This window comes from Seriola aureovittata, chromosome 3 (genome assembly GCF_021018895.1).
Source record: "Seriola aureovittata isolate HTS-2021-v1 ecotype China chromosome 3, ASM2101889v1, whole genome shotgun sequence".
NCBI lineage: Eukaryota > Metazoa > Chordata > Actinopteri > Carangiformes > Carangidae > Seriola > Seriola aureovittata.
In genome coordinates, this window is record NC_079366.1 from 13,126,242 (window position 1) to 13,138,019 (window position 11,778).

Consider the following 11,778-nt stretch of genomic DNA (forward strand, 5'->3'; position numbering starts at 1 on the left):
TCAGCCTGGAGCTGCTACTCATCCTCCTCAGGATGTACACTCTGAACCAACAATGTAACAAAGGATGAACACATAGTGGCCTGCATTCAATAAAACATCACAGTGACATCATTACTATATCCAGTCCTCCTTTCTCCTCAGCCACTGGGTTGAACCATATTTAGTCAACCACAATAATCAGCAAAGCCAGGCATGATATGGAGCTGTATATGGGTCTGTGCTGTATATCCATTAAAATTTCAATGACTTTTGAGCTCAAGAAGTTGCCAATTTCTCCAGTCCATAAATAGTTTTATTCCTTTTATGTTCTGATGCAAGTTTGAAGTGTTATTATTACATTTCCATCCACTGCCTTCTGTGTGGGTGGGAGTCATAAAGTAGGTTATGTCAGGGCTATGCTATGTTGCTCTGACTTAAAAGGTCGCTCAATCCTCAAAATCAGGACAGGAAAACATGCAGAGTCAGGAATGCAAAGATCTTCATGCAAGCTATTCAAATCTCAAGGACTTTCAAAAAGTCCTTGTTCATTAGCTTCACACTTGGGGACTTTGGGGACACAACAGAAAAATTGACAAAGCATGCAAACTGGATCAGAACATCATGTCATCAATCATGTCTTTGACCCAGGAGAACAGTAAAAACATTCGAAAGCTGGCATGGATTGGCTGTTAATTAAGCATAAGCAGTTTTTTGACAGCAAAAGTGAAAAATATTTCAGTTATTTGAGCAGACAGCTGTTTCTTATCAGAGAACACAAAGAACTCTGTTAAGGGTTACAGTGTGACTCAGCACAAGCCTCCCAGAGCTAAGAGATGGGGCTGGGGTCACTTCCTTTTCCATTAAAAGCCCTCTGAAAATATAAAAAAATACAAAGATGTTCTTTTTACTTATTGTAGTAGCTCATGTTGGAAAAAAGCTGAAGAGGTCACACTGCACCCAGAGTTTTTTCACAGCACTTGCAGAGTGAGAATTTGGAACCGATTACTAACTTTTGTCAACAGCTCTACAAAGCAATAGGCTTTCATTTATGTTAAAAAACATTTGAAAACTTTGAAAATTCTTGTAAGGTCATGGTCATGGAAAGATCATCATTCTTGTAATATGGTGGCAAACAGCTTCTGCTCTCAGGAGATACAAACATACCAAGCAGTCTCTTGGCAGGGAGCCATCAGCAGACAGTCACCACATGGCAGAGCTCACCTTGCTACACCTTGCCTGGTCCTAACATCCCCCACCATGCTGACGTCAACAGGGTAAGCCTTTTATTAACTAAACATCAACTTATGGTGTCATTAATTTTGCTGCAACAAAAGCTAGAGGCAAACACTTTCAGATTTTATTATGTTAGCAATTGCCCCCTTAGCTACAGAACAAACTACTCTGAAAGTACATTGGATTTCTGGGTCTATTGTGTTGTTTGCTAGTGAATGTTTATTTGTCTTGTTGAAAAATGATTACATGATGTGAAATTATTGTGAAAATCAATTATATTGTGGTTAAATATTATATTTTCGTACAATACAGTGGAGGAGTAGAAAAAAAATCTATGCAAATTCAAAAGAGAGTATTAGGTTTTAGTGTGGTTTCTTTCCCTTGATAATGCTGTAATTATGTATTTGTATCACATTTGTGCTTTTCGAAGGTCTTTATTATAGACTATATATTAATCTACATAAATAATCATACGTTACTAATCTTCACTGATATTTTACACAAAAAAGAGAGTGCACTTAATAGATTGCGATGTAACATATTTAGAGCAAAAAGAATTAGCCCTTTGATTGATTCAATTATGTTTTGTCAATCGACTCATCAATGTTGATAATTATTTAACCATATTTGAAGCAAAAATACCAGAAATTCACTGGTTCTTATATGTGAATAGCTGCTGGTTTTCATTGCCTTCTACAAAAATGCATTACAATATATTTTAGAGGTTTGGACTGTTAGTCACACAAAACAAGCTCTCTGAATAAATCACTTTGAGCTCTGGGAAATTTTAAATCACAATTTCTCATTTTATAGACTGAAGAAAGTGACTTTAAAGACATTATGAGAGCTCTTAAAAGCAATGGGAAATGTAGTAAATACTGGCTTTAGTTAAAATATACAGTATGCTGTAATGTAGGGTAAGTAAAGTGTGCAAAATATTAAGTACAAACACATCACTATAAAATAGGTCTTGGGATAAATTGAAGATGACAGACAATTTGAATCCAAGCAGAGTAAGAATACCTGCAAGTAGATTCTTTCCTTTAATTATTCCACCGAGGGACATAATGCCATAATGCTGGTGGTTTGGCAGGCCATCTGCTAAATGATGACACTGACGTATTCATGCCTCATCAACACAAAGAATACATAGTGTCTTCATTAACCGTTCAAATGTCATGACTTCATCCGCAATGCTTCCAAACATCCGTCTCACTTGCCAATGCAGAAAACCAGAAAAATACTTTTAACTGCAGCTCATTTCCACTAAAACCCAGTACAACTGGAACAGCTGATAAATAATGACCTAAACCGAAAGATATCTTAAAATGATGTACATATAAGATGAAAATGATTTCAGACAATCCCAGCCCTAACCAGTTTTTCTGATATCATTTCATGCCCAGCGTTGACATTCCAATCATTTTAAAATCTGGTTTAGCAAATTCATTTCTGTCTTTGCAACTGGGCCTTTAAGTGTGAACCCCTCAGCCCCTGCCTCCTCCTTGGGTCTCAAGTGCCCCACAAGCTCCGTGTCTGGGCTATTCCAGGAATGCATGTCACTAAGTGGGGCATAATCACAGGGGAAATCGGCAGCTTATGTAGGACATGACGACTTGTACGTTGAAGGAAATTTGTTTCTTAGCCTCCTCAGAGACTCAAGTGTGAAATGCTATGGATATGATATGTAGAGGTTCTGGTTTTTACAATGGGCAAGACTTGTTTAATAAGCATTCTAGGTATATTGTCAAGTGGACCAAGTAATCTTAAAAAACAATCAATAGTATTTACAAAAACAAATTAAAAAAAGTAACACTAACACAGCACAATGCTTGTTATCTTTCTGCTGCTGGTTTTGCCAATAACCACACCATAACCATCAATGGGACAAATAGGCTGAATATATGGACTCCTAACTAAGCTGGTGGGAAGCTTCTCTTTGTTGTTACTCCACTTAAAGCCAGTAAGATAGATGCACTTACATATAACAAAAATAGCACACTATTTTCCAAAATGACCTTTTTCATTTTTAGGGAGGAAGTTATTGTTGCTGACCACAGAGCTCTGAACAATTACTAGGGCAGTGTAAAAATTTTAGTGATAGCAATAATAATACTTAATTTCTCTGTGTGACATTAACAATTCAACAGCATTGCTTTCATTAACTCTTAGGCTGACAAAGTGATATATCACTAGAATTAAACTATCAAATTGTAATTTTTTAGACCTTAAGTTAGTTTCTAGAATGTAAAAGAAGATGATAACAAATTCTTAGATGTGACTGCACTTCTTAATAAATACTCACGTAGATGAGGCCAGAATAGTAGCGGTCTTTGAGGTTGTGAAGCACAGATGCCTCATTCAGACAGGTGAGTTCTGCCATATCCTCTACTTTGCTGAATTTTGGTGGGTTCATCTTCTGGATATCATCCTTGTTGACCACCGCCTTCTTTCCATTCTCTGCCAGCTCCACCACCACCTCATCTCCACGCTCCTCGCGAACGCTGGCAGCTTCGAAGCCATGGCGTTCTGACGGGATCCATACTAGTCTCTTGGCAGTCCAGTCAGCCTGGGCGGCTGGGTTATAGACCACAGCGCGGTCCACAAAGAGGTACCGCTCCGGGTCCTCCTGCCCACTCCTCTGTGACATTGCTGCTGGAAACCAGAAGCAGAACACACTTGGCCACCTGGAGTGAGGAGAGAAAGTACAGTGTTCATGTGACCAATAAAAAAATGCTACATTTAAAATTTATACAGCTGACTAATGTTGCATTGTTCATACTGTAAGGCACAGATGAGATCACCAGTGTACAAAAGTCTTGTTAAAGTATAAAAACATTTTACTAATAACATTGATGATGGCTCTGTTCTTGTGATCAAGTGATCCACCAAACCATGAAAATATGACACTGAACCAACAAATAACAACAAAATGGAATATATGTTAGTTCAAATCACAATATATCACCATAATACATTTTCTGTTAAATCAACTGAGAAATTGTTGATGGATTCAAATACCAGAGAGAGTCTGTGTCATTAAATCCAGCCAATTAAATAACTTAAAAATCAAAGCTGATGTAAGTTATATAAAATTCCAATATGGCCGTGAAGCAGTCTTGCTCAGAGACAACCACAATGGCCAAATACAATCAAATATGTTGAATGGATCGGACAGCAAAATCTCTTATGTTGGGTGCTAGCAACATAACTAACATTTTGACCATTTCAGGAAAGATCACTGATTTGACTAAGATGCAACATATACATCTGAATGTTGAAGTTGGTGGTTAATTGCTTTAATGAATCTGCAGCTGCTCTAATGCCTGATAGAAAGAAAAATGCTGGCAAAAGCATTCAGATCATACTTTAAGTGACTGGAATCTGTTATATATCAAAAGCCTGCAATTCTTCCACAAGAAGTTATAGTCTCAATGCTAATGCCTTTGTTTCTAAAGCTTGCCTTAGTGACAATTATTATTGTTTCATAGAGGAAATATTAAGGTATAATAGCAAGCATACTTCAGGGCATGTCTGACTGAATGACAAGTGTCTCAGCTTATTACAGTCATCCATGATGGTTGCTGCTCGCCTGTCATAACTCAGCAGGGGCTTGTGATGACTAACATATAAATACTGCTAGTAAAAAAATGTGGGTCATCTGAAAACACCGGAACGAGTGAACATCAAATTGAACAATACTAATGTCTCAATCGTCATTTCTTATAAATAGTGACAGAGTGAGCCTGAGAGAGTACCAAAAGCATTTTTTTCTGACCAAATGAGAGAAATGTTAGTAAAATAAAAATCTAGTGTGAATTATGTGTATTCTGTCTTGTAGTGGGGTTCATTTGCTGTCTTTCGTTTGCTTATGGCTTTGTTTGGCCCACACTGACTGGTGTGTGAGTGTCAAGCCTTTGCACCTCCATCCCTGTGTATAACCAACCCACATGTACAGTAACTTCGCCATTTCAGCCTCCTCAGAAACCCTGACTGTGTTGTGTAATCAAAATAAGGCCACAACAATTTTTGTCCATATACCAAAGCTATTTACTTACCATTATAAAGAAATTTGGAACTGCCATCCAAGAAATATTATTAAAGTTTAAAAGATCGAGCAATAATTGCCTGACAGAATATTAATCAGCAACTATTTAATGACTGGTTAATTATTTAAATCCCAAAAATTCTCTAGTATCAGTTGTAAGGATTTGCTGCTTTTCTTTGTCTTATTCGATAGTATATTGAATATCTTCAGGTTTTAAAATGTTGGTTGGGCATAACAAGCTGTTTGAAGATGTCACTTTGGGCTTTAGGAAATTCAGATTTTTACTTTTTAATATTTTCCAGTCCAACCAATTAACTAAGAGAATAATCCACATGTGAAGATAAAAAAAATAATTGCTACATTCAGCTCTAATCTAAAGGTGTCACCTTGGGTTTTATTAAACAGCAACTGGCATTTTCCAGTATTTCCCAACACCTTATTGACCAAACAACTAATCTATTAATCATGAATAACAATCAGCAGATTAATTGATAATTGTTATACATGCAGTATAACAAGACCGGCCAGTGCTTTTACATTTACAATAGAGGGTATAATCACCCCATCAATAAAAGCATAATAAATAATAAAAGCACATACAGCAGCAGACAGTACAGGGTAACTTTGTAAAACTTGGCACTTGATGCCCTCAACAGCTGATGCACGGACAAGTCTGAATGTTAGGCACAACAGAGAGCGCCACTCCAGCTTGCTTCTTATTAATCTGAGACAACTTCAGTTGATGAACGCTCAGAGATATTTAACCTACAATCAAGTCCCATGCTTAAATCAGCCGCTGGTTAGACATGAATCTGGGTCAGGTCACGGGATGGGGGAGAGATCAGTGTGGCTGCCGTGTCATGCATCCCCTCACTCTGAGCTGGAAAACACTTACTTATATCCCTCGGATAGCTCTAGACCACTGGGACTATGTAGCACACAATACCCCTAGTAGGATATTTCAACATTAGCTCTGAAAATTGCTTGTCGTGGACTGATAAATCCCGACCAGGCCACACAGCTGCATCGGCTAGATTAGCTTGCTAACGTTAGCTCAAAGTTGGCTTGCTGTGCTTCACATCCAACCCGCTTGAAAAGATGCCTGCAAGGACCCAGCACCGAGCAACCAACTAAGCACAACCGAGGGGGTCTATACTATCGTTTTTATTACTATGCCATTATAACGCGAACAAAAAACTCTAAAAAAAAAAGGGTCAAATTTCTCTACAGATGGGAGTTTTAGGGATGAACCGTGCAGCCTCCTCAAGCAAAATCCCATCATGGGTGTGGGTGGCTCACAGACGTCTGGGTGGGGATAAAAGCAGGCGGACAATGACCACACCGTTTCAGAGCAGCTTTTCAGGATTAAACATCTAAAAGGGATACATGCGACACAAATATTAATTCAGGACTATTTCATACTAACAGAGACCGCACTGTGGCTCTGCGGCGCCGGCTAACATTAGCAAAGCTGACGGTCCTCCATCATTGAAAAGTCACGGCACAATAATCCGCTAGCTAACGTTAACGGTTACTGTTGCTAACCGCCACATCCCTACCGAAATGACCGGCCCTGGCTTTTCTGCTGAACTCACCACACACAGTAGATGAAGAAAATCTGCCCAGGTGTTTAACAGTATCCAGTGGATAAGTATAATGGTGCTAAATGTGTCCCTTCTTTTCGGCTCTCTCATCAGTGGTACTCCCCCACCATCCAGCACCCTCTCAACCGAACTCCTGCCGGCCAAGGAGGATGCACCGCACCGCCGCACACTCTTTTTTTGGGTAACGCCCACAAAACAGATCTGGAATGTGATTGGATAGCAAAGTCTCATGCCTCATCACGATTGGTCCAAAATAATTTCCATCCCAAAACTTTGATAGTTGACGACTGCCGCCCAAGATACCGACACCTGCAGCCAGTGGATGCTGCTGCGGCTGCACATACTGTAGGACCTTCAAATTGTCACTAATTTTTTTGTCAGTATTTATAATGGGAACGTATTTGTATCTATCAATTTCAAATAGACACATAGGCCTACATTATAGAAAATAATGAAACCTGGAACAATTGAAACAACACACCGTACTTTATTGTAGTACATGTTATGTCATTTTGTGCAAATAGTTCGACTACTATATCCATTACTGATGTTTACCATTCTATTATCCTATATCCTAAATAGCTTTCTCCGATTTCTGTTTACTTATTGTTCACTCTGTTCTTATTATTCATTCATTTATTTAGGCCTATTTATATCTGTAGGCCTACATATCTTTAAGTTACCCCAGGGAAAATAAAGCTTCATTGTAAATACATTGTAAATAAATACACTGTATATTTTTTTTTTAAATAAAAAATATATTGTATTATACTGTGTATAGAAAATGTGTATATTTGAATTTGCACTGACTTAAGTTTTTACAGGGAAAACACAAAGCAAACAATTTAAACAAAGACAAATGCAAATAAGAACAATAGGAGTATGAGATCATAAAAACAATCCATGAAAGCAGCAAATACAGGAGGATAAAATTTGAGTTAAAAACAGAGAAGAATATAAATTGAAAGAATGGCAAGGTAAACCAAAACGTAATGTATTTTACAAAAAGCTTTCATACAAAAAAGGACTTGTAAGACACTGCCAATAATCTCAATGCGCAGATTGTTCCACAGACTGGGAGCTTCAGCTGCAAAAACTCAGTCACCCTTTGTCACCAGCTGAGAGGAACCTAACATATAGCCTAACCTGCTAACAGTTATCTTGAATATGTTTGGATATGTTTTTCCATTCAGACTTGCAACACATCTTACTGTGTTTAAATAGTGCCCTCTGTTGCATAAAGACAGACATTACTACTACCCACCACGTGCCTTCATGTAAAAAAGATTGATAATGAATAGCTGAAAAAGAGCAGTAAGTTATTCAGTCAGTAGATGTCAGAATAATCTAAAAAAAACTGCAGTGCTGGTACTAAAATCCAAATAATTTCCACAGAAGCTTAATGTGACATAACATTACTTCATCAGTGTTTAGTAACTCATCTCTTCCAGGCATCTGTTATTCTTCCATCTCGCCTGAAATCCAACTTAATCAAAAATGACACAAATGGCCTCGAGGTATAACAACAAAGATGTTTACGTTTAAGCCGATACGTAAGAAAGGATGTGACCTAAATTCAAAATTCCTTTTTGTCCTGCTCCCCACAATGCACTTTTACTTTTACATCATAAATTTGACTTTTTGCAAGTTAATCTTCCTGCCTTTCCACACTGTCTTAAATACCTTGTCTGAGACTGTTAGATTCCTCTGAAATTCAGTGTGAATCATCTACAGACAATGCTTGCCAAATGCTTTTCAAAAAATGTCAAAGCATTTTAAAGAATTACACAAATACATAACAGCATTGTTGAACTTAGAAAATTGGTTACTTTTTACAGTAATTTTGGCATTAGCAGGCCAGTTTCTGAATTTTTATAAATCGACATTTGAAATTTTAAATCTTAAAGTTAATTTCTTGCCTTATAAAAACTCAGAAGTAAATTTGATGACACAATAGCATTTGTTGAATGAAAATTAATAATGTTGGGTTCATCTGTCTGCCATCTTCACTGGTTGAAGCAAAATGTATCCTGGGATACTTATCCACATGTCATAAAACATTACCTGATAAAATCAACAGAGCAAGAGCAGTCTAGGGCATTTGGACTTCTCTTGGCTAAATGCTGACAGTACCTCACCTGCGACCTCATCACAAAAGTCAACATCTAAATTCTGAAAAGCAACAGCTGAACAGAATAAATTAAAATTGTGCTCTCAATAAACCAAGTTGTGTTTGAAAAAAAGGAGCAGAATTTTTTGTCAAAAGAACAATTTAACAACTGTTAAACATTGAGGTGGAAGAATTCTGCTTTGGTGTTGTGTGACAGCCAGCGAAAGAAAACATTGCACAGATGTAGGGCAGAATGCTGTGTGTGCAGGACAGCCTGGGAAATGTCTGAGAGCTTGAAGCAGGAGGAGGGGCTGGAAATTTATTAGTCAAGAACAGAAAGGTACTACAAAAAGTATTTGCAAGCTGTTACTTATAGGGTTCCCAAACTTTTGCATACGCCACAGTTACTGTTTTCTTTTTCTTTTCAAATTTTCTAAGTTTGTTAAATAAAATCTGCATTAACAGATGAAAAGCTTTTTTAAATATCTGTTTGCTTCAGAATCGTAGGCTATTTATCTCTTCTCATATAAAAAATCAAGAAAAATATGTTATTTGCCCAGTGGTGCCCAAACTTTTGTATTCAACTGTTTTATTCAATTTATTCATATAGCCTACTATTATTTATTTAAGAAAGTTTGATGTATTTATTTAATATTGGCTATTTTGGAAGTCCATACTAATTGTCTTTGGGGTAAAAGTTTTTAATCAATTGCTCAAAGGAAATTTTAATTACCCAGAAATGTATTAATAAATCTGTTTTTTTTCTTTTTTTAATTGGCTCTTACTTGCTGATTTAAGAAAATTAATATGACAGTCTATACATGGCATTTTGCAAATGCTTTGAAGCATTGTATTAATTATGTTAAATGAATACATTAAATCACTTAGAAAGCTGTAAAACAAAGCTGTTGAAAAAAGCTGTTTTTACCAAATGCATCTAAACCTGGACACATTTGAACCATGTCATTTCATTTTCATTTCACTGGGGAATTGCGTGAAGCTTAAAAGAACTGCTGCCATTTCTTGTAAATGTTTAAGAAAGGTTAGGGTTTTGAGCTTGTTTGTGCAGCAGTGTCTCCAGCTCTGTCATTTCTCCACATTCTTGTGGACATGATATCTCAGTAACACCTAGATGGAAATTCTTCAAATTTGGCACAGACGTTCACTGGGACTCAAGGATGAACTGATTAGATTATGTGGGGCAAAGGTCAAGGTCAAGGTCATGGTGACCTCACAAAACGCAGTTTTGGCCTTCTGAATGCAATATCTCTGTAATGCCTTGAGGGAATTTCTTCAAATTTGGCAAAAGTGTTCACCTGGACTAAAGGACAAACTGAGTAGATTTTGGTGGCTAAAGGTTAAATTCATGGTGACCTTACAAAACATGATTTTGGTCTTGTGAAAGCAATATCTCCAGAACTCCTCAAGGGAATCCCTTCAAATTTTGCACAAATGTCCACTTGGACTCAAGGACAAACTGACTAGACTTTGGTGGTCAGAGGTCGAAGGTCAAGAAAACCCTTTTTAGGCATTACTCAAGACTAATAAAAGGATTTGTGGGAGACCCTTAGCAATTCACTCTTTGCTTTGACTGCAGTGGCTTCTCTGCACTCTTTAACTGGAACACGGACGGCAACTTTTACGATCCAAACATGGCAAACAACTCAGGTAAATCATGTTACAATATTTATGTTTTAAAGTACCATTATTTTAGCGATCAATGCTGAATCTAACTTTATGTAAGGTACTGCTGTAGGTCCTATAGAGAGATGTTTATATAGACATATACTGGTCAGACCTGCACATGTATTATTTAGTATTTTGTAATCTGACAACAAATTCTGGAGTGCTCATACATTTATAATTTTTTTCAGTTATTTTTGACTGAAAAAATTAATAAATGTACGAGCAATGCATGATTTCTCAAAACATGTTAAGTATTTGGGGCTTTTTTGAGTCTGAAGTTGCTTTTAAATTAAGATGCTATCAGTTAAACATTTTCTCTGATGAATGATGAGGAGCTGAGAATTGTGAAGGTGGGGAAGACTGGGAATCGGAAGAGCGCCGCTGGAAACAGCATTCTGGGATGACAGTGCTTTGAATCAAGGTTCAGTCCTAAGTCTATGACTGAAGACTGCTCTAAGGGCAAAGCTACAGTAGATGGACAACGCGTTGCTGTCATTGACACCCCAGGCCTGTTTGACACCAGGTTTGGCATGGATGAAACAACTAAAGATTTATGCCAGTGTATTTCTTATGCTGCGCCTGGACCCCATGTCTTCCTGGTTGTCATCAGGCTGGGCAGATACACTGACGAGGAAAAGCAGACGGTGCAAAGGATTCAAGAAATCTTTGGCCAGGCTGCAAACACATACAGCATGGTTCTCTTTACTGGTGGTGACCTTCATGGAGATACCACTATTGAGGCGTTCTTGCCTGAAAACCCAGACCTTCAAAAACTTGTGGCCAGATGTAATGGCCAGTACCATCAATACCTCAATATACCTTCAATAACCAGCTGAAGGATCGCGCTCAGGTCTGTGAGCTGCTCCAGAAGATCAGAAATTTAAATCAGAAGAACGGAGGAAGCCACTACACCAACAAAATGTAGGGTAAATGGGCTGTGGGAGTTAGGAGGGTGGAGGGGTAACAGGGGGTAAAGGGGTTGGGGAACTAGGGGTTACTCCTCCCTTCTCCTTCCTTTCTCTCTTCTCCTGCTCCAATTAGCGTGCACTTGTAGCTCAGGTGAGATGCCTCCAACTCAGCGGTGTTGTCATGACGTCCTCCGGGTGACAGGTTGATAA

At 37.9% G+C, this 11,778-nt stretch overlaps 2 protein-coding genes across 9 annotated transcripts in view; one reads left to right on the forward strand and one right to left on the reverse strand.

The window, feature by feature from the left end:
* LOC130166490 (myosin-10-like) overlaps positions 1-6,989 on the reverse strand; it is a 56,491-nt gene extending 49,502 nt beyond the window's left edge. For all 8 annotated transcript variants that reach the window (XM_056372126.1, XM_056372123.1, XM_056372125.1 and 5 more), the window contains exons 1-2: positions 6,856-6,989; positions 3,518-3,899 (exon numbers count right to left, since the gene is read on the reverse strand). In XM_056372126.1, the coding sequence (XP_056228101.1) occupies positions 3,518-3,862 (345 nt within the window). In that variant the 5' untranslated portion in view covers positions 3,863-3,899; positions 6,856-6,989. The remainder of the gene's footprint in view (positions 1-3,517; positions 3,900-6,855) is intronic.
* Positions 6,990-10,974: 3,985 nt separating this feature from the next.
* On the forward strand, positions 10,975-11,585 carry LOC130167104 (GTPase IMAP family member 9-like; the record flags this gene model as incomplete). Its single annotated transcript, XM_056373087.1, is given in 2 exon segments — positions 10,975-11,463; positions 11,466-11,585. Coding segments are annotated over 2 exon segments (609 nt in total), but the record flags the coding sequence as incomplete, so codon positions are not given.
* Positions 11,586-11,778: the final 193 nt, after the last annotated feature.